Consider the following 22,306-nt stretch of genomic DNA (forward strand, 5'->3'; position numbering starts at 1 on the left):
TTACTCGGAGGCTTAGGTGGGAGAATGGCTTGAGTTCAGGGGGTTGAGGCAGCAGTGAGCCAAGATCACACCACTGCACTCCAGCCTGGGGGACACAGCTAGACCCTGCCTCAAAAAAAAAAAAAAAAAGAAAAACCTGAAAAAGTGAAGTCCTCTCACTTTCACAAGTGAAAAAGTCGTTGAAGACCTCCAAAATTGAGTACTTCAGTGTGAGGGCCCCCTTTGGGGGTTTTCAAGAAAACACAGTAACATTTCACAGCTTGTTATTTTTGTGGCACTAATAAAGACTTATGAGCCGTTATGTCTGCTAGCAGAACATTCCTGGCTGAGTTTTGCTTTTATATAAAGTTCTTTTTTTTTTTTTTTTTTTCCTGTTCTTAGAGACAAAGGAGGCACAGGAAGTATCACATCTTGAAGGTCAGTCTTGCGATGGATTTATTGCTGGAGATGACAGACCAAATGGCTCTGACACATGCACACTGCTCCTGGGCACACCTGCTGCTTGGTCACTTCCCATGGCCCCTGGGGCCCTCCACGCCTCCCTCCCAGGGCACCCTGGCTTACTGTCCACACTTCATGTACCACCAAGCCCTTTCCTATCCTGGGCACCACTCCTCAGCAGGGTGACCAGTGACCTACAAGTGCACGTGGCTCAGAACATAAAAGCATCTTCAACATTTGTCACTAAGCCAAATGAAGCACAGTTTGGCTCAAGAGCTTGCAGCAGCCTGCATCCCTATCCACAGGTGAGCCGGCCCCTGGCGTGTGACTTGAGGGATGGCCGCTCTTCTGTGTCATCCAGCACCCGGAGCAGGGATGTGCCCACATAGATGAGAAACTGTCCTGTTACCTGGGCGGAGTAGGACAGGAACCGTAGCAGGCTCCTGTGACAGAGGGAGATGGAACGCGTTAGCTTGGGATTTTGGGCCAGCGAGAAACAGACAGGATGCGGATACTTCACTTCCCCCACCAAAAGGAATTCCGAGAAGGCCAGGCTCACATTTAGAGCATGGCTGTCTGAGCACTCTCAGGGTACCCATGTCCCGGGGTTGGCACAGATGCAGCTGCTGCAGCAGAGGGTCTGGCTGGGAGCAAGTTTCTGTGAGCTCCCTGGGGACCTCCAGCTGCTGGCCCAAGACCACCCCAAGAAGCACAGCTCCCATGAGCCACCTGAAGCGTGGCCAGCTTGTTGAGTGGCTGGCAAGCTCTGTGTGGAGCACAGCTATGCTGTGTCCTGGGCTTTGGGCTGCTAGGCTGTTCTAGGGGCCCTGCTACTGAAATCAGTCAGGCCCGGTGAAAGGACAGGTTAGGCTGAAGGAAAGTTCTAGCAAAAACTGGCATCATGATCCTGTGACCCAGGTGGCTGAGGGCAGCCAGATATTCCAACTCGTTCCCGACGTTTTGGCAGGGAAAAGCTTGCCCTGTCCTGGCCTCTCAGTCCTCAGGCTGAGTCTGCATTAGTGTTACATTGGACTTATAACACTTTGTCTCAAGTTCTCATTCTCGTTCTCTACCTAGTCCAAAGCTAAAGGATTTCATTCCAGTTTTAAAATCGCTTTCTGGCCAGGCACGGTGGCTCACGCCTGTAATCCTAGCACTTTGGGAGGCCAAGGCAGCCATATCATGAGGTTAAGGGATCAAGACCATCCTGGGCAACATGGTGAAATCCCTTCTCTAGAAAAAAATACAAAAATTAGCCGGGGTGGTGGTGGTGCATGCCTGTCGTTCCAGCTACTTGGGAGGCTGAGGCACGAGAATTGCTTGAACTTGGGAGGCAGAGGTTGCAGTGAGCCAAAATCGCACCACTGCACTCCAGCCTGGGCAAGAGAGTGAGACTGTCTCTCAAAAAAAAAAAAAAAAAAAAAGATGAAAAGAAGAAGAAAAAAGATTTTGCTGAGGTAGAATTTTGGGTGAGGTTAGCTTTCTTCATTATACCTTTTTCGGTTGTTGCAACGCTCCTGTCTCACTTTAAAAATCCAAGTGTAGGCCAGGCGCAATGGCTCACTCCTGTAATCCCAGCAGTTTGGGAGCAGTATTTAGAGCCCTGGCAGTTGTAAAGTGCTTGGAAGCAACTTTCTTAATTTATTTTTTTGTATATTTATTTATTTATTTATTTTTGAGACTGAGTCTTGCTCTGTCGCCCAGGCTGGAGTGCAGTGGCACAGTCTCGGCTCATGGTGGTGGATCTTGGCTCACTGCAACCTCTGCCTCTCAGGGTTAAGCAATTCTCCTGCCTCAGCCTCCCCAGTAGCTGGGACTACAGGTGCCTGCCACCATGCCTGGCTAATTTATGTATATTTAATAGAGATAGGGTTTCACCATGTTGGCCAAGGTGGTCTTGGACTTCTGGGCTCAAGTGATCTGCTTGCCTCGGCCTCCCAAAGTGCTGGGATCATAGGCAGGAGCCACAACACCTGGCCCAACCTTCTCATTACAGATGGTAAAAGCAAGGCTCAGAGAAGTTAAGGAATCTGTGAAAGGTCACACAACTGATTCCTTAGAGCAGGGACTGCTGTGTCTCTTAGTTCCAGGCTCAGTGGCAGGGGTGCCACCTGGTTATGGGGCAGGAACACCCGGGAAGTCTCCTTTTGGTCACATGGAATTTGTTTGAATAGGTCTGGGGCGTGGTTGGATTGGGAATCTGTCTTCTAAAAGTTCTCTCCTGGGATGCTCTGCAACCAGTCCGGCCCTCATCTTTGGGATGACAGTGCCCTGGCATTATGTGGAGAAGACGCATGCCCGTGCCACCTTACCAGTGAGGCTGAAGTTACCTGTGTATCAGGACTATAGCAGATACACACAAAAGCATGTGATTTGCCCGGGTCTAGGTGGCCACTCTATACAAACGCAGCCACGACTTCCACGGCTCTGGTTTTAGTTATCCTCACCTAGAATTAAGTGCTCAATTTCTTAAAATAAATGTGGTTCCTCTTTATGTTTATTATTTAGCTTTTGTTCTAATGAATAGTTAATCATCTTTGGAAGAAATAATTCTGTTTTGGCTGGAGACTTTCTGTTGTGTGAGATGAGCCTGTGACTTAAGAGTTGACCTGCTTCAGACAACATAGCTCCAAGTGGCCTAACAGTAGCAGCCGGCCTGGGAGCCCAGAGGAACAGGGTGGGAATCCTCAACCTATGCCACACCTCCTGTAGTCTCCAGACCCCTGGAGGTGACCCCCAGAGTGTGTTACCTCAGCAGGGCCTTGAGTCCTGTGCACCGGATGTCGTAGGACACGGAGTACATCTCGTACATCGTGGCCTTCACGTTGAGGCAGCCAATGAAGTCCTTGGGTTTCAGCTTATATAAGTCAAAGGTGACTCTCGCTATTCCCGACCTCTTTGGTGGTGAGCAAGTGGGAATGTGCTGGCTACCCTGAGACAATGAGAGGAGGGACACACTTCAGGAAGCTTCGTAACCCTCCCACATCATCACTCTACTCTTATGCCAGCTTCAGATTCTCTTATATGTCCATTTAAGATCTGTGAGCTGCTCTGTGGCTAATCTATCAAGAGATGCTTTCAGCAGGACCCATCTGTGCATACTATGACTGTGTCCAAGTAGCCACGAGGCGTCTCTCCCTAATTTTCTTTCAGTTCCAGACTCAGGATGAGTCTGGTGTGGTGTCAGGGCCTAGATTTCAGGACCCCTTTGCTCAGTGGATAGTTATCCCTGACAAGTGGTGGGAACCTGGTGACATGAGACTCTCGTCTCATGACTAACACAGTTAGGGTTATGGAGAAGCAGGCAGCACTTGTTCAACTCTATGGGCAGCTACTGGGCAGAAAGTACCAGAATCATATGGCTGATGTGAGGGGTACAGTGGTACCTTCCTGGAGCACTCCTGTTTTAAGAATCTCCCAGGATAAGAGCTGACTCCATGGGAAAGCCCAAAGCCATGCAGCAGACCCCCTGGGTTGGAGAAGGAAGTCAGAGACCTTTACACACCCCCAGGTTTATAAATAGCAACGGAACAGAATTTTCCCTACAAGATGCTTTAAAAATATGAGAGCAAAGTCGCCGCACAGTACAAATGCAAGGCCAGGAGCTGTTCTTCCTGAGTGGCTTGTGCCACATAAAAATCTTGCAGCACTCAGGATTTGGGTCTAGACAATTGACAGGGTTCCTAGGTCTTGTGAGCCTTCAGGGTTGGGAGTAGCTGAGGCTGTGAATGGTAAATCCACTAATGACAGTGACCTCATGAATGGGAATCTAAAACGTAAATACCTCTAAAATTATCCAAACTCTCCTTGCTGTGGCCAGCCTTCTTTATTCCCCTGTTCCCACCATACAGACAAACCCACTTGAGGTTCCAGCTGTAGACTCTAATTCTGATCATACAGAATTTTTTTGAATAGATGTGGGATATGTATGGATTGGGAATCTGTCTTCTAAAAGCTCTCTCTCCTGTGACACTTTAAAAATATGACAGCAAAGCTGCCTCAAGGTACAAATGAAAGGCATTTATCTTTGACGTGAATTTGTCTTTCAAGAAAGATTTTTGTGGCCAGGTGCAGTGGCTCGTGACTGTAGTCTCAGCACGGTGGGGGGTGGGGGGTGGGGCAGGAGGACCTCCTGAACCCCAGGAGGTTGAGGCTGCAGTGAGCTGTGATTGCGTCACTGCCCTCCAGACTGAAAGACAGAGTGAGACCCTCTCCATCCCCTTCAAAAAAAAAAAAGGAAAAAAGAAGAAAAGATTTTGTGAGGTGGAATCTCGGGTGAGGTTGATTTCATTATCCTTTTCTAAGCAGTTGTAGCTGTCTCTTCTGACTTTAAAAATCAAAGCAGAGGCTGGGCATGGTGGCTCACGCCTGTAATGCCAACACTTTGGGAGGCCAAGGCTGGAGGATGACCTGAGGTCAGGAGTTTGAGACCAGCCTGGCCAACATGGCGAAACCCCGTCTCTACTCAAAATGCAAAAATTACCCGGGCATAGTGGTGCATGCCTGTAATCCCAGCTACTTGGAAGGCTGAGTCAGGAGAATCACTTGAACCCGGGAGGCGGAGGCTGCAGTGAGCCGAGATTGCGCCATTACACTCCAGCCTGGGCGACAGAGTGAGGCTCCATCTCAAAAGAACAAACAAGCAAAAACAAAGAAACCCACCACCACCACCAAAAAATCGTTAAAAAAAAAAAAAAAAAAAAAAATCAAAGCTGAGGCTGTTTTCTCTCAGCGGCCTCTTGGGGACGCTAGCGAGCCCTCAGCTGGGAAACGTGTTTGGAAAGCTCGGGTCCTGGCATCAGAGAGGGCTTCTCCTTCCATCTCGCGCCACTTTTTCCTGGCCTCATATCCCTTTCAGACTTTTGAAAGTTTTCATTTTAGTCTCCCTTAAAGTCTTCGGTCTTGGTCTTAAAATTACGATGCCCTCCGGTGGCCTCGCCGGGCGGGGGCTGCGGGGCCGCGCTCTTCCTGAGGGCGCTGCCACCGAGGAGCGAGACACCTGCTGGCGGCTTCCTGCTCTGGCTGTCTGGTCTCAGTCTACACTGGCTTTGCCCAGAAAGGCCTACAGGTGGCTGAGATCCAGGGAAGATAGTTGGGCAGCCGAAGAGGCCGCGAGCCCCCTGGAGCGCGTGTCCCGCGGTGGCATCTACACCTGTGACGTCGCACCGCCCCCACCGCCCTGCCCTGCAGCCGGGTTCCCAGCGCCCACCACCAACTCCTTCCTGTTAGCCGAGTGTCTCCTTTAGAAAAACAAAAGTCGCCTTTCCCATCTCCTACTGCGGCTGTAACAAATGACCAGAAACTCAGTGGTTTCAAAACCACACACTAATGCTCTCACATGCCAGGTCTGAGATCAAGCCAGGGCGCAGGACTGCTGTGGGGCTGCAGGACAGGGCCAGGCCCTCCCTTTTCCCAGCTTCTCCGCGCCTGCCTTGGTAGGTACCCCACATCCCTCCTCCTCCTCTGCCTCTGGCCCTCACTGTCACCTCCTGCCTCCCTCTCATAAGGTCCCTTGTGAGGACTTGTGCCTCCCTCAGATAATCCAGGACAACCCCCCAACCCACCCCAACAGCCTTCACTTAATCCTATATGCCACTGCTGAGATTTAAGACAGGGGTGTCTGTGGGGCATTATTCTTGCTGCTATACTTTCCTTGAGCAAAAAGCCATGTAGCCCAATATTTGCTTTAAAAAATTTATCTAATTCACCTCCAATTAATTGTCTCATCTACAGACAATCTCCCCACCTCCGTTTTTTGTTTTTGTTTTTGAGACAGAGTCTCCTGTCCCAGGCTGGAGTGCAGTGGCATGATCTCGGCTCACTGCAACCTCTGCCTCCTGGGTTCAAGCAATTCTCTGCCTCAGCCTCTGGAGTAGCTAGGATTACAGGCGTGCGCCACCATGCCCAGCTAAATTTTGTATTTTTAGTAGAGACGGGGTTTCACGATCTTGGCCAGGCTGGTCTTGAACTCCTGACCTTGTGATTTACCAGCCTCGGCCTCCCAAAGTACTGGGATTACAGGCGTGAGTCACTACACACACCTGGTCCCCACCTGCTTTTAAGATTACATTTTATTCTAAATATTATGCTTTTTAAATTGGTCTGTGGTTTCTTTTCCAGTCAGGAAAATTGTGAGGTTTTATGTGTGTGTGTGTGTGTGTGTGTGTGTGTGTGTGTGTGTATGTAATATACATAGAAGTAACAAACAGGACATAAAAGAAAACCCACACACTGCCATCCCTTAGAAATCCCATGCACCTCCAAGTCACAGCTCTCTCCCCTCCTCTCAAGAGGTTTTTATGCCATGCATTTTCCCCTTACTTTTCCGTATTTTCAGAACATGTGTAACTCAAACATTATATTGTTAATTTTGTATATTTTTGAATTATCTATAAATGATGTAATGGAGAGGTTACCAAAGTGTAATCTGGAGACACCCAGGAATCCTGAGGCCCTATCAAGGGGCTGGGAGGTCAAAATGAGGCCAGGCACGGTGGCTCGTTCCTGTAATCCCTACACTTTGGGAGGCTGAGGCAGGTGGATCACATGAGCCCAGGAGTTCAAGATTAGCCTGGGCAACATGGAGAAACTCCATCTCCACAAAAAAATACAAAAATTTGGCTGGATGTGGTGGCATGCACCAGTAGTCCCAATTACTCAGGAGGATGAGGTGGCAGGATCCCTTGAGCCCAGGAGGTCAAGGCAGCAGTGAACCAAGATAATGCCACTGCCCTCCAGCCTGAGTGACAGAGCAAGACCCTGTCTTAAAAAAAAAAGCAGAGAGAGAGAGAGGTAATAATCATCACAAGAAGTGCTGTTTCCACTGTACATTAAAGAAATTTACAAAAATGTAAAAAATGTCCTTCCTCAATCTTTTTTTTTGGAAATAGTCACTGTGAGTCAAGTTAACCTGTATTGGGTCATTACTTTTAATGAATTAATACGTATTTTAAAATTTCTGAATTTTAGTTTCTTTAAAAAATATATACTCAGTAACTTCCAAACAGTTTAAATTTTTAATATTGGCTGGGCATGGTGGCTCACGCCTGTAATCCCAGCACTCTGGGAGGCAGAGGTGGTGGATTGCTAGAGCTCAGGAGCTTGAAACAAGGAGTTTGAAACCAGCCTGGCCAACATGGCAAAACCTTGTCTCTACAAAAAGATACAAAAATCAGCCAGGTGTGGGGCATGTGCTTATAGTCCCAGCTACTTGGGAGACTGAGGTGGGAGGATTGCTTGAGTCCAGGAGGTAGAGGTAGCTGAGATTATGCCACTGCACTCCAGCCTAAGTGACAGTGCAAGACTGTCTCAAAACAAAAAGCAAACAAACAACAATAACAACAAAAAACAAAAAATGCAGGGCACGGTGGCTCCTGCCTATAATCCCAGCACTTTGGGAGGCCGAGGCATGTAGATAACCTGAGGTCAGGAGTTCGAGACCAGCCTGGGCAACATGGTGAAAACCCGTCTCTACTAAAAACGCAAAAAAAAAAAAAAAAAAAAAAAAAAGCCAGGCATGGTGGCAGGCACTTGTAATTCTAGCTACTTGGGAAGCTGAGTCAGGAGAATACTTGAACCCAGGAGGCAGAGGATTCGGTGAGCCAAGATTGTGCCATTGCACTCCAGCCTGGGCGACAGAGTGACATTCAGTCTCAAAAAACCAAAAACCAAAAACCAAAAACAACCAATTTTGACTATTGGGAATATCTATACCTATCTATAGCTTACAGTTTCCCAGCCTCGACACTTCTTACATTTGAGGCTGGATAAATCTTTGCTGTCAGGTTGTCCTGTGAATTGTAGGGTGTTGGTAGTATCTCTGGTCTATACCCACTAGATATAACAGCCTAACATGTCTTCAGATGTTAATAAGTGTCCCCCAGGGGACAAAGTCTCTGCAGTTGAGAACTCCTGACTGTCAGATGTCTACAGAATCCCAGCACTTTGGGAGGCCAGGGCAGGTGGATCATTGGAGGTCAGGTGTTCGAGCCTGGCCAACATGATGAAACCCTGTCTCTACTAAAAATACAAAAATTAGCCAGGTATGGTGGTGTGCGCCTGTGATCCCAGCTACTTGGGAGGCTAAAGCACAAGAATTGCTTGAACCAAGATCACACCACTGCACTCCAGACTAGGTGACATAGAGAGACTCTGTCTCAAAAAAAAAACAAACCACAACCTGAAACGTATCTATTGATATAACCCACACAAACAAAGCTGTTGGGGTCCTCATTAATTAATTTTTTTTTTTTTTTGAGATGAAGTTTCATTCTGTCTCCAGGCTGGAGTGCAGTGGCATGATCTCGGCTCACTGTAACCTCTGCCTCCAGGATTCAAGTGATTCACCTGCCTCAGCCTCCTGAGTAGCTGGGATCACAGGCGCATGCCACCACGCCCAGCTAATTTTTTTATCTTTAGTATAGATAGGGTTTCACCATGTTGGCCAGGATGGTCTTGAAATCCTGACTTCAGGTGATCAGCCTGCCTCGGCCTTCCAAAATGCTAGGATTATAGGCGTGAGCCACTGTGCCTGGCTCCCTATATCTTTAAAAAAAAAAAAAAAATCAAGAAGTCTAGCAATACTAAATCTAATGGTGTAAAAATGGTATCATTGTTTATTCTGGAGATGCCTGCCTCTGTCTCTTGTATCCTCCTTTTTCTTCCTTGAAGCTTGCTCTGTCACCCAGGCTGGAATGCAGTGGTGTGATCATAGCTCACTGCAACCTCAAACTCCTGGGCTCAAGCAGTCCTCTTGCTTCAGCTCCCAAGTATCTGGGACTACAGGTGTGCACCACCATGCCTGGCTAATTTTTTTATTTTTAGTAGAGACAAAGTCTTGCTTTGTTGCCTAGGCTGGTCTTGAACTCCTGGGCTCAAGCAATCCTCCCACCTTGGCCCCACAAAGTTGGGATTGCAGATGTGAGCCACCATGTGTGACCTCTTTTTTTTTTTTGAGACGGAGTTTCGCTCTTTTACCCAGGCTGGAGTGCAATGGCATGATCTCGGCTCACTGCAACCTCCACCTCCTGGGTTCAGGCAATTCTCCTGCCTCAGCCTCCTGAGTAGCTGGGATTACAGGCACGCGCCACCATGCCCAGCTAACTTTTTGTATTTTTAGTAGAGACGGGGTTTCACCATGTTGACCAGGATGCTCTCGATCTCTTGACCTTGTGATCCACCTGCCTCGGCATCCCAAAGTCCTGGGATTACAGGCGTGAGCCACCGCACGTGTGACCTCTTTTAGCTCATTTTAAAATTGGATTATTTGTTGTTTTCATAATTGATTTATATGAGTTATTTACATTTACTGAATACTAATCTTTTATCAGGTGATGTTGAAAATACTTTCTCCCCATTTCGTGGCTTATTGTTTTACTTCCTTTATAGTGTCTTTTGATGAACAACATTCTTAAATGAATTGATTTCTATCTTTTTTAAAAAATGACTTGTGCATTGTGTCTTGTTTTAAAAAAGTCCTTCCCTACCTGAGAATGCCAAAAAGAGAGATACTAGATTTCAGTCTGTTCTCTCACATCCTCTGTGTTCCCCACCCCTGTTGCTATGTGTTACATCAGAGGAAACATCTTTCAGATCTTCTATCATTACCTTCAGTTCTGTCTAACCTGAGTCTCCATTTACTTAATTTTAGTTGTTACAATTTTCATTTCCAAAAATTCTATTTATTTCAAATCTGCTTAGTCAGTTCTTATTGTCTCTTGTTCTTTTTAAATTTATTTTTGCTTTTTGATACAGGGTCTCCCTCTGTCACCGAGGCTGGAGTGCAATGGTGCAATCATCACTCTCCGCCTTAACCTCCCAGGCTCAAGGATTCTCCCATCTCAGCCTCCCAAGTAGCTGGGACTACAAGCATGTACCACTATGCCAGGCTAATTTTTGTACTTTTTGATAGAGATGGGATTTGCCATGTTGCCCAGGCTGGTGTTTTCTTATTTTTTATTGTTTTGGAGATAGGATAGTGCTCTCTCATTCAGGCTGGAGTGCAGTGGTGCGATCATAGTTCATTGCAGCCTTCAACTCCCAGGCTCAAGTGATCCTCCTGCCTCAGCCTCCTGAGTAGCTAGGACTTCAAGTGTGTACCATCATGCCCAGCTAATCCTTTAAAACATTTTTTTTTTAGTAGAAATTGGGGTTTTGCTATGTTGCCTAGACTGGTCTTGAATTCCTGACTATTCTTACTTTTGGTTATTTTCAATGTTTCTTTGAGCATTTTATTCATTTATTTGGCCAGTCAAATTTAGCCACGTGTGAGCCTTTCTTTTTCTTTTATTTATTTTTCTTAAAAAATATTTTTTTTAAACAGACACTGAACTATTTAAGCCGAGAATATAACTACTTTACATACACTATGAGAATCCAAACTTGGGTCTCTGGAGATCTGCTGCCAGAGTCTGCTTGTTCCAACCTTTGTATGCACAAGATATACCACATTATAATAATTTTGCATTTGTTATCATATATTAGTTATGTACATCTTAAGTACACTAATTATATACTCTGCATCTGATGATTCCAACATCTGCAGTCCTGGCATGACTGATTTTATTGCTTCTGCTTACTCTCATGAATGTGGTGCCTGAGTCCTTACTTCTGTGTTTTGACTGTGAACTTGCATTGTGAAAACATTAGGAATGAAAACTCTTTGAGACCAGGATGGACATTCACTCCAAGGTGATCTGCCTCTGCTCCTGCTAGTTACCTGGGGCATTATCAACCCTGGAAACAGGGCTGGAGCAAAGATAATACAATAAGCAAACCCCTCCATTGATGCTACTCCCCCAGATCTCTGAAAACCGAACTCTCAGCTTAGGGTTTGGAAGTCAGCAGAGCCTAAATCTTCATAAGGGCAGCTTGTGGGCCAGATTCCCAGGAGAGAGCTCTAAGATTCCCTGCTTTAGGCAGATCTTCAAATCTCACCCCCGACTTTCTGTCAGCTGGAGGCTGTCTCCTCACCTCTTAGCATCTGTCCCTGAGGTGAATGGGTACTCACAGGTTGAGGGTCCCCAGAGGAGATGCCTGTGGATCTGCCAGCTTCAGTGTTTGCATTGCTCTTTGGATGCTGGCCTCACAAAATTTTAACCACTGAGGATTTATCTTTCTTGGATATCAGTTTATTATGTGAAAAGATGTTTTAATATCGTGCTTTACATTTTTAGGTGTTTTCTAATGGGAAAGTTTTTTAAGTTTTCCCAGACAGAAGGCTTCACCCTGTCTCTTGACTTTTCTAAATCTCCGTATTCACACATGCGCATGCATGCACACACTCTCCCTACCTTCCTTGACGGTGTTTACTCCTCCAGCCTTCCAAACTGGTGAAGAGTTGCCAGGTTGATTCCATGCATTTTTTGGGATCTGTAGCGACTCACTGGCCAAAGCTTGTTCCTTGGAATTATTCCCTTTATATCAAATAGCCTAAGTTCAAAGAGAGACTAAGTTTCCTAGAAACTCTTATAAGAATACCTTTGAGGGCAGTGGTTCCTGTTGTTAGGAGAATACAAAGTGCATATTTAAAAAGTGGACAAGTTACACCCAAGTAGGGTGTGTACTTTTGTAAGTAAAAAATCTACCCAATAGCTGTTTCGGTGATGATGTTTTCACTTACCGGCATCCACTTCTGTCCTTTTTCCAAGATCATGAAATGTGTGTTGTCTCCCAAGGTCTGAAAGAACTCTTCTGTGTCCACCACGGTGCCATCTTCCTCCAGCACCAGAGTGACCAGTCCGGTGGTGATGAGTAGGGCATCCAGAGTCTAGGTGTGCAACGCATCAGAGAAATGGAGTGAAGCCAGATATTTCCATGTGACCATCCAATGACATTTATTAAGCTCTAATTTTCAAAAATGTTGGCTGATTTTGATAAAATTTTAATGGTAAAGGTAACCTTGATTGGTGTCTATGACTCAGTCTTTGCTCGGAAACAGGGAAGTTAAGAATTCTCTTTTTAAGATGGGGACCCACTCTGTGGTCCAGGCTGGAGTGCAGTGGCTACTCACAGACACAATCACAGTGCATCACAGCCTCAAACTCCTGGGCTTAAGCAATCTTCCTGCCACAGCCTCCTGAGTAGCTGGGACTACAGGTACATGCTGCCACTGTATGCCATCAGGAGGTTAAGATTTTTAATGGATCTGTCTTCTTAAGATACATGAGATAATGGTTACATTAAATAATTATAATTTCTAAGATTACCTACTTATTTAGATGAATAAAAAGAAAACTCCTGCATGTATGCTACTGTAAGAGCTGCAGCCCCGTGTGCAGAGCTGAGCGTCTCTCTTGCTTCAGACATCGCGTGTTGGATGCTTGTTTCTTGCTTCCATGGGTGCCTGAGTCTGAGTTATGCCCCTCTGAGAGGCTGGGATTCTTCCTTATTTGGTGGTCTAGGACATTGTTCTAGATTTTGGCCTTTATAACCAAAACCAGACTTCCAAAGTCAACTGCTTCCCTGCATCCTTCCTTGTCAAAGAAACAAAGCGACATTCTCCATTGGTGACTATTTATTGTTTTTTGTCTCTGTACCTAAATTCTTTATGGTACAGAGATGTAATGTTCCCCTTGATTATTTTTACCTAAGCTTTGTCCTCAGAATCTCTGAGGCCAAGAGAGGGTCTGATGAGTTTAACTTGTTGTTTATCCTTCATTCTTTTCCTCCTCTTTCCATAACAGCTTTATTGATATATAATCACGTATCATATGGTCCACTCATTTAAAGTGTCCAGTGCAGTGGGTTTTGGTATGCTCACAGAGTTGGACCACTGTCACCACACTCAATTTTACAGCACTTTCATCACCCAAGAAAGAAACTGGCAGGCAGTTGGGAGGCTGAAGTGGGAGGATCACTTAAGCCCAGGAGTTTGAGGCCAGCCTGGGCAACATGGTAAGATCCTGTCTCAAAAACGGAAAAAAAAAAAGAAACTCCATAACCACCAGCAGTCACTTCCAATTTCTCTCCCCACTCCCTCCCAGTGAGGTGCTGCTTCTCTTGACCTTTGTCCTGACCCTGGCTTACAGCCCAAGACCACGGCCCTGTGTGAGTGCAGGGCGCCCCTGTGGACTGGGGGAGACGTGTGGGCTGCCGGGCACCTTGCTGATGAGTTCCTGCAGGCTGCTCGCCATCACCCCACGCCGGCTGCTCCTGTCATGGTTGGAGACCCGGAAAGGGCGAGCTGGATGCATGAGCGGGGTGAGCAGGGCTCGCTTAGTCTGCAAACCCATAAATGTCAGGGGCCTGAAAATGGAGGTGAAAAGTTAAAACTTTTTTAAAAGAATCTCTCAGAAGAAGTTTGAAAGTACACAGAAATAATGGATTTTTAATATTTGCATCTAAAAGAAACAAAATCAGTGGTTGGGATTATTAAAAATTATATATACACATGTGTACACATATGATTAAGAAGAAACAAGTAACACATCAAGCCAGAAAACACAGCCATTTTTATTTCTATTTTACTAAGACATCCAAAGTCCTTTCCAAAACTCTTTGAGAAGGAATGGATAGGGAATTCAAGTCAAACAAGAAATAAGAGTTATATTCTGCAAATATGGATGGGTTTTAAAGATTTTAAAAATCCAAAAGAATGATTTCTAGTGGCCATGAAGTAGTTACGCAGAGTTATAAATTCAGTGCACCCAGACACATGCACATAGCTATACATTTATACAATAAGGGTAAGCCAGAAATCAATTCAAAAGTGTGATATTGGTCACTACAGCAATCAATGAAATTTCTGAAATCAACTTAGGATGAACCAATAATAGCAGAACCACTCTTAGAACTGTGGCTAGAATCACAAAAGGAAAAGACCCTCAGGGCTTACATCACGGGACACTTTGGAGTAAGTCCACATTTATCAAATAATTCATTCAAATATTTACTTTTTTTTTTCCCTTTTAGGTACAGCGTCTTGCTCTGTTGCCCAGGCCAGTGCAGTGGTGTGATCTCAACTCACTGCAGCCTTGACTTCCTGGGCTCAAATGATCCTCCTGCCTCAGCCTCCTGAGTAGCTGGAACTATAGGTGCAAGCCACCACGATTGGCTGAGTTTGTATTTTTGTAGAGACAAGGTCTCACTTTGTTGCCCAGGCTGGTCTTGAACTTCTGGGCTCAAGCAGTCCTCTCTTTTGCCTCAGCCTCCCAGATGAAGCTTTTGATAGCAATTTAAAAAATGCAAAATGTGCTGGACATGGTGGCTCATGACTATAATTCCAGTACTTTGGAAGGCCGAGGCAGGAAAATAGCTTGAACCCAGGAGTTTGAGACCAGCCTGGGAAACATATGAGACCCTGTCTTTACAAAAAATAAAATAAAAATAAAAAATTAGCTGGGTGTGGTGATGTGCCTATACTCTCATCTACTCAGGAGGCTGAGGTGAGATAATTGCTTGAGCCCAGATGAACCCAGAAGTCAAGGCTGCGGTGAGCCAAGGTCACATCACTGTACTCCAGCCTGGGTGACAGAGTGAGACTCCAACAGAAAAAAAAAAAAAAAAAGCAAAACTGCCTTCAACACACGATTGCATGCTTTTAAACCAAAAAGCACGAAGGCATGAAGCTATTTAAAAATAACTCCTGGGGGAGACACAGGTGCCCTGCTGCTACCACCAGAAGGTGGGCCAGTAGAGCAACATGTAGAGTTTTCACCCAGGACTGCAGACTGTTTTTGTTTGCTCTTTTTTTGAGATGGAGTTTTGCTCTGCCACCCAGGTTGGAGTGCGGTGGCACGATCTTAGTCCACTGCAACCTCGGCCTCCCAGGTTCAAGCGATTCTCCTGCCTCAGCCTCCTGAGTAGCTGGGATTACAGGCATGTATCACCATGCCCAACTAATTTTTTGTATTTTTAGTAGAGATGGCATTTCACCATGATGGCCAAGCTGGTTTCAAACTCCTGATCTCAAGTGATCCACTAGCCTCGGCCTCCCAAAGTGCTAGGATTACAGGCATGAGCCACTGCATGCACCTGGCCAACTTTTTACATTTAGAAATAGATTCATAATGAAATGATTGCAAACAAGGTAATCAGAAATCAGCAAGGGCGAGGTCTCACCTAGAGCCAGGCACCATGATAGTGCCGTCTGTGTGACCTCATTCAATCCCCATTCCCCACAGAGCAGGACTGGACACTGCAGTGTCCCCTCACCGGGAGAGCACCCACCAACTACAGATGCTCAGATAGTGGCTATTTGAACAAATGCTTGTACAAGGACATTCAGGAGAATGAAACCAAGGGTGTATTTTCAGGACAACCTTGAAGAATACACAAAGTAAACACATCACTGCTTTTAGACTCTTAGAGCAGTTTTTCTGGATTAACTCACTGAACACCAAAATCCTAGGGAACACGTGCATGGCTTGCCAATGCCTGTCACCTGTAATTTAGCACCTTTGACACACAGCCATCTATCCCTGCTTTATTTTCCTTGTGAATAAAGGCTTCTTTGTTATATTTCCTGTAATACCTATCTTAGTTCTAGGCACATACATTTAAAATAGTGTATTGTCTAACTTGAAGCTCTACAAATGAATCCAAGTGAAAATTCAATGACTTACCAAATTGTTATATAAAAAACTGATAGTTGGCTGAATGCAGTGGCTCACACCTGTAATCCCAGCACTTTGGAAGGCTGAGGTGGAAAGACTACTTGAGCCCAGGAATTAGATACCAATCTGGGCAACATAGTGAGACCCTCATCTCTACAAAAAAGAAATTTAAAAAATTAGCTAGGCATGGTGGGGCATGCCTGTAGTCCTAGCTACTTGAGAGGCTGAGGCAAGGGGATTGCTTGAGCCCTAGATCAAGGCCACAGTGAGCTGTGATTACATCACTGCACTCCAGCCTGGGCAAAAGAGTGACACTCTGTCTCTAAAACACATAAACACAAAAACAAAAAACCTGAGAGTGGAGTAACAAGCTGCCTCTCAAAAATCACCGGGTTGAGTTCATGCCGCCAGCTTGATCCCAGTTTCAGGCTCTCCATAAGAGAGAGCGTTTGTGCTTTCTCCAGGCGTCTTACCAACCAAGTGGCGTTCTAGAACCAGACCGAGGTCATTGGCAAGAATGTGGTCTGGAGTATCGTTGGCCAGGCTGACATCAGGGTCTCATAACTGCTCGCATCTGAGCACTTGCCATGGCAGTGTGTCAGCAATTTCAGCTCTTATTAATATTAACTCAATTTTTTTTGCTTTGCTTTTGGAGACAGAATTTCACTCTGTTGCCCAGGCTGGAGTGCAGTGACATGATCTTGGCTCACTACAGCCTCTGCTTCCTAGGTTCAAGCAATTCTACTGCCTCAGCCTCCCGAGTAGCTGGGATTACAGTTACCCACTTCCATGCCTGGCTAATTTTTGTATTTTTTAGAGAAAAGGTTTTCACCATGTTGGCCATGTTTGTTTTGAACTCCTGACTTCAAGTGATTTGCCCTCCTCAGCCTCCCAAAGTTCTGGGACTATAGGCGTGAATCACCATGCCCATCAGTTCAATATTAACTAATATTAACAAATTACCCTCACAACCTTGCAAGGAAAGCACTGCTCCACATCAAAGATGAGAAAACTGAGACTCAGAGTGGCTCCTCAAAGTCGCCCAGCTAATAAGGGAAAAAGATGGAACCTGATCCCAGGTCTGTCCAAAGCCAAGACTTTTTTTTTTTTTGGCTGGAGGAGTACATTGTTTTGTTATCCATTCTCTGAACTTCAAACATACATCTATCCAGAGTGCTGTGCAGAAGAGCTGCTCTATGGCTGAAAGCACAGCGGTGCTTTGAGTTCATGCCCTCAACGCCTTTCCCTCTTGGTTAGACAAAGTTGCTACACAATTTGTTTTAATGTGGCGAGACCAAGGGAAATGTGCTGGGTGGGGATTCTGGGCCTGTCAGAGTGACCTGCCCTCCTTCGCCAGGGAGCCACCAAGTAATTCAGAGCCTCGCCTAGCCAGGCTGTGCACCAACACAGCCCGAGGACTGGCACACAGCTTCTGAACTGTCACCTCAATTAAAAGAGTGACAGCAGGGTTCTCAGTTACACAATGCTATGAACAACACTCCTGCACTGATCCCACAGGGAATTCGCACACACTCTCAGCCCTGGTGAGCTGGGGGAGAAGGTGGCAAGAACAGGCTGTGTTACATTTCACATTCAGAACCATGGCGTCGCCTCCACCTCATCACAGCAGCTGAAACTTAAACTAGCTGAAGTCCTCACAAAGAGGGAGAGAAAAAGGTCTGTGCGCCCCTGGATGCCAAACCCTTGTATGTGTGAGCTAGCACCTTGCCTAACCGCTCCTTGGGATCTGCCTTACAGACAGTGAAACCTAGGCCTGGGGAAAGCAGGAGGCAAATCGTCAGGGCAGCAAGTGCTAGACCAGGGTCTGAGCCCAGCTCCAGCTTCCACCCAGCAGTGTGGCAACTGGCCAGAAGACACGGCTCCTATAGGAGGCAAGGGCCCAGCCTTAGCAGCAAGAAAGAGCCTCTCTTTGATCCAAAACCAGGAAGTCCTGGCAGTTGTACACCAGGCTTCTAGAACTGTCTCATGGGGTCTGGTGGTCTATTTCCTACTGTCACACAGTGCCTGTCAGTATGCTGTCTATTTACTGAGTTAAAGATGCTAAGCCAAAATCAGAGAAATGGGAGAACATAGTCAATGTCTTCTAATGCGAGGTCCAGCCCCAGTAGTCAAAGGCTCAGCTTTGACCTAGTTAGCCCCGGGGACTGCATCTCCTCATTGGATGAACATGCTCACGCCTTCCTAAGCACCTGTGCTCCAGTGACTGGTTCCTACCGTCTTTTCCTGTCCGACAAGATAAGGGCTGGCAACCATTTCTGGTTCTCCCTGTCTTCACCTGCCCTCAAGATAGCTATCGTCAGTGAAAAAAAACCTATTGTTCTCACCTGTAGCATTTCCCAACCAAGAGCTGGGTCACGAATGGAGGAAAGGCTGTTGGGGGCACTGAGGACAGTAAATGTATCCCCTACCTTCTTGTCAAGGAGAGTGAGTGATTTCTGGGTCAAATTATGTAAAATGAAGACCGGTTCATATTTAACACAGAAAGGGGTTAAATGAGATGTTCTGCACGCCAGGCCTATGTAGACCAGGACTCTACAGGTGCCAAGGAGTACGCCCTCTGTTTCAGCTGCATGAACAAGACACTGTCTCTGCCCAGCTCCCCTCCAGCCCACTGAGTACAGTCATCTCTATCACTGGCCATCAGCACTGTGCCTAAAAGCAGGGCCACTTAGGATCCTGCATTTAAACACGTCCCACATGAGAACAGGTGCCCCTAATTCCTTTGAAACTGGGGACAGACAACCGTATGAAACAGAAAGGGAAATAACCCACTCACGGGGAAAATATGAGGAAACAGGTTGTTTAAGGAAATAGGCGGTTTCAGAGAAATCCAGAGAGGGAAAGTTAGGCTTCATAGAATGCCGTGAAAGGGTTGCCTCCCAGGAATAAGCGGGAAGGGAAGGCTTTGTATTTCTCCTCGAGGGAGGTAGAGTGCCACCAACTTCTGAAAGTGTGTGAAATACACCAAGAAGCCACTGACCGCCGGTAGACCTGAACTCTTCTCCAGTAAAACAAACTGAGCCCTACAGATAATTAAAAAGCTTTCTTTGTGTGCCACTTATAGAGGAAAAGGGCCCAGGATTAAGGTCTTCCTCAAAGCGAAATATTTTGGTGTTGTGGGTGAGGGGCCGCAGTACACATTCTGTGAGATAGTGCCTGGGAATATTCACGGAGCAGTGATGGGTGAGGGAACCCCACATCTCATCATTAGGAAGAAAAGAAGGCACCCACATGGGAGGAAGAAGCAGTATACAGGAGTAGGACAGAAGTCAACTGAGCACTGTCACTAAGCCAAGAGCAGCAGGGAACGCCAAGGAGGGAAGTGGTGAGGTCAAGCACGGCCATGCTAAGAAGGAAGGGAGGGCTCTGAAAGTGCTCTGCAGGCCTGGAGAAGAGTCCCTGAGCTGTAGGGACAGCGTCAGAGGGTTGTGGGGTCCATGGCAGGAGGCAGAGAAGTGAGTGCTGCCTCGACAAGGCTTCTTGCTGCCTGGCTCCCCTAGGGCTCCCTTGGATGTGACATACACAGGTGGGAGCACACCTGTCCCCTAGATGAACTCGCCCTGACAAGGACTGCCGGGCTCATGGCTCAGTTTTTCCCAAGCTATCTAAAGGCTTGACATTATCAAGTATTCCATACATGACCATGAGGTCTTTGACCACTTTGCCACTCCATTAAAATAAGAGTTTAGATTCAAGAAGCAGAAAGCTGAGAGAGTCACTCATAGAATACTTAATTCCTTACTAATGTCACTAAGAAGACGGTGGTAAAATGTGTACTGAAATAGCAGCACAAAGCCTGGAGTTCTTTGTTCAAGGAAAGGGAAGATGTGCTAGATAGCTGTGAAAGCAGCCATTTCACACGATGTTTATAACATTTATCAGCTTCTTCATAACCTCAGCCTTTGGCAGGAATGTTATCACCGGCAGGACACATGAGCAGAGCAGATTTGGCTATGACAGTCAACATGCATTGTTCACTTCTTGATGTCTGGAGTTTTGCTCTGAGACCTCAGGCTGCTTTCCTCAAGATTGAGGCCCCTTATGATTCCAGCTGACTAACAAAGGCTGGGTTAAGGTTATACCATCGCCTACAAGTACCTGCTTTTTAAAAATTGTGCACATTGATTAAGTTCCTTCCTTGGCACAATGTAGTTACTTACTAATAAAGACACTTATGACATCCTGGATCTGGTTTAAATTAAGGAACCCTGAGAGGAGGCAGAAGTCCCACAAGAGCACAGTTAGCAAACGTGTTAGGACCCGGCCTCTGGCTCTTTCGCCTGGACAGGGTTTTAGAGAAGGTCAGAGAAGAAAAAGTGTTTTCCCTTCGATGAGAATTACAGATTGCTTCAATGGCAGTAGCTCAGCCTGGAAGCGGGTAGATTTCAAAGAACTGCAGTAACAGTTTGTCCCTAACAAGTCGTCATTCACTCCTGGGACCAGCTGAGCTAGAAGGAATGTGTCCTAGGAGACTCAAGGTTTCCCAGTGTTTCATTTGTCAACAGCTCATAAGCAAGTCACTTTCACTGCACACTTGACCTCATGGAGACCTCACACAGATGCATTTTGGATTTTGGTGAGCTGTTGTAATAGTCAGAGGCAGGGACAGGCTCAGCCTGAATCCTGCTCAGAGGCCAACCAGGATTGGTTAGTGCCGAGTCAGCCCATACCTCCTTCCCCCATGCTCCGGAGGAACAGTGGGTGTGTTGTGAACTCACTGGAATAGTGGTTGGAAGGACTCATTCCAAACTGCTAACAGTCCTCACCCCCTGGGAGTGGGACTGGGGATGGATGGTGTTGGAAGAACGCGAAAGAAGCAAGGCCCTGACCTTTAGGCCTGAGTGTGTTAATGACCATATACGATGCAGGTGTTTCTTAGTATCTCCGTGCCACTGCCCTGACTTGTACTGTGGGCTTGTTTTTAAAGAGAAAGATGCTTCTAACCTGCAGTATATACAACAGCTCCCCTTTAAGAACCAGGGATCAGAAGCTCACAGATCGCCTTTTGTAGCCGGAATCCCCTTCCTTTTACCCACGCAGTCCCTCTGCCTGCCACACATCACATACACAATGGGACCCGCACCTTCAAGTCCGCAAGGGCTTCTCTATCCTTTTCGAGGTACTTGATGTTCAGAGAAACATATCTTAGACCTATACCTTAAAGTAGCTGCCACGCAACGTCTTAGGAGTTTACCAACAAATTAGCTTGAGTCTGTTGAGATATGAAGATTAACCCAAGCAGGAAAACATCCGTGGTCGCCCTTTCAGTCACCAACGGGTGGCAAGGCCACCACAGCGCAGGGAAGCCTCCGCGGGGTCCAGTCGCCCCTTGTCCCCCTACCTTCCCTCCAGCCCCTCGGGCAGCGCCTCCGCCCTCGGAAGCCGGCGGCCGGAGAAACGCTTCTCCCAGCACCACCAACCTGGCGGGCTCCGCCGGCCCGGTCCAAGCCTCCCCTCGGAGACCAGAGCCCACGCTCCCAGGAGGGACCAAACCTGGGCCCCTCCGCGCCCGGCTCCCGTTGCGATTTCCAGGATCCCCAGAAGCCGGATCCCCGACCACCGTGGAGGCGTTGCTCGGGGTTCCTGGGACCGTACCCTCTTCTGCGCCCGCGACTGCAACAGCGGCCAGAGATGCAGCCACTCGCCGCTGTCACCTGCTCCGCGGACGCCCGCGCACCTCGGAGAGCCACGCCCGGCATTTGCGCCTAGCTGCAAGAAGGGGAGGAGGCGCGGGACGGGCTTTGGCTCTACCTGCGGGCGCGGCTGGACGGCTCCGGCACCAGTGGGGCGGATGAGTGTGTTCGCGGGGTGGTGGAGCGCAAGAGAACGCGGGCAGCAGGGGAACGAGGGGATCCGGGTACAGTAGGAGAGGCGCACAGGGGACCTGAGGGCGCGGAGCGCAAGCCAACTGGAAGCGCACGGGAATGCTGTGTTTAGGGGAACGCGGGGCTCAGGCGGACGCAGGGGCACTCGCCTGATGAGGGCTCCTGCGTAGTCCCGGGCGGCCTCCATGACGCGGGTCCCCTCGCAGGCCTGGAGGCCTCTCTGCCTGCGCCGCCTCTTAAAGCGCCGGAGCCCCGCCCCCGACAACCCGGCGAAGGCCTGACCCGCGTAGGGGAGAACGCTGGCATGTGCTCGCCACCGCCGAGGGTAGCGGCTTCGCGCTCTGGGAACCTGCGGTCGTCCCTGACTCTTGCCGCCCGTAGCCGCGCGTCCTTTGCTGTCTTGGGCGGTACCGAGGACCTTGGAAGCCCAAATACTCCACGGGTCTCTTTTGGTCATTGTCAGCC

The 22,306-nt window shown here is 47.4% G+C and overlaps 1 protein-coding gene across 6 annotated transcripts; it reads right to left on the minus strand.

Annotated features, from left to right (window-relative positions):
* Nucleotides 1-411: 411 nt before the first annotated feature.
* Nucleotides 412-22,051, minus strand: CIDEA (cell death inducing DFFA like effector a). 6 transcript variants are annotated; one of them, XM_002757026.7, is made up of 5 exons: nt 21,991-22,051; nt 13,542-13,686; nt 12,062-12,208; nt 3,192-3,373; nt 412-884 (listed from the first exon to the last, which is right to left on the minus strand). In XM_002757026.7, exons 1-5 carry the CDS (start codon nt 22,026-22,028, stop codon nt 737-739), a joined length of 660 nt encoding a protein of 219 aa, XP_002757072.2. In that variant the 5' UTR covers nt 22,029-22,051; the 3' UTR covers nt 412-736. The 6 variants fall into 6 exon arrangements, with proteins under 6 accessions (XP_002757072.2, XP_035126419.2, XP_035126417.2 ...); XM_035270528.3 differs by having other exon boundaries at nt 21,768-22,051; XM_035270526.3 differs by having other exon boundaries at nt 21,437-22,051.
* Between the last annotated feature and the right edge of the window lie 255 nt (nt 22,052-22,306).

The sequence above is a fragment of the Callithrix jacchus genome, chromosome 13 (assembly GCF_049354715.1).
Source record: "Callithrix jacchus isolate 240 chromosome 13, calJac240_pri, whole genome shotgun sequence".
NCBI classification, from domain to species: Eukaryota; Metazoa; Chordata; class Mammalia; order Primates; family Cebidae; genus Callithrix; species Callithrix jacchus.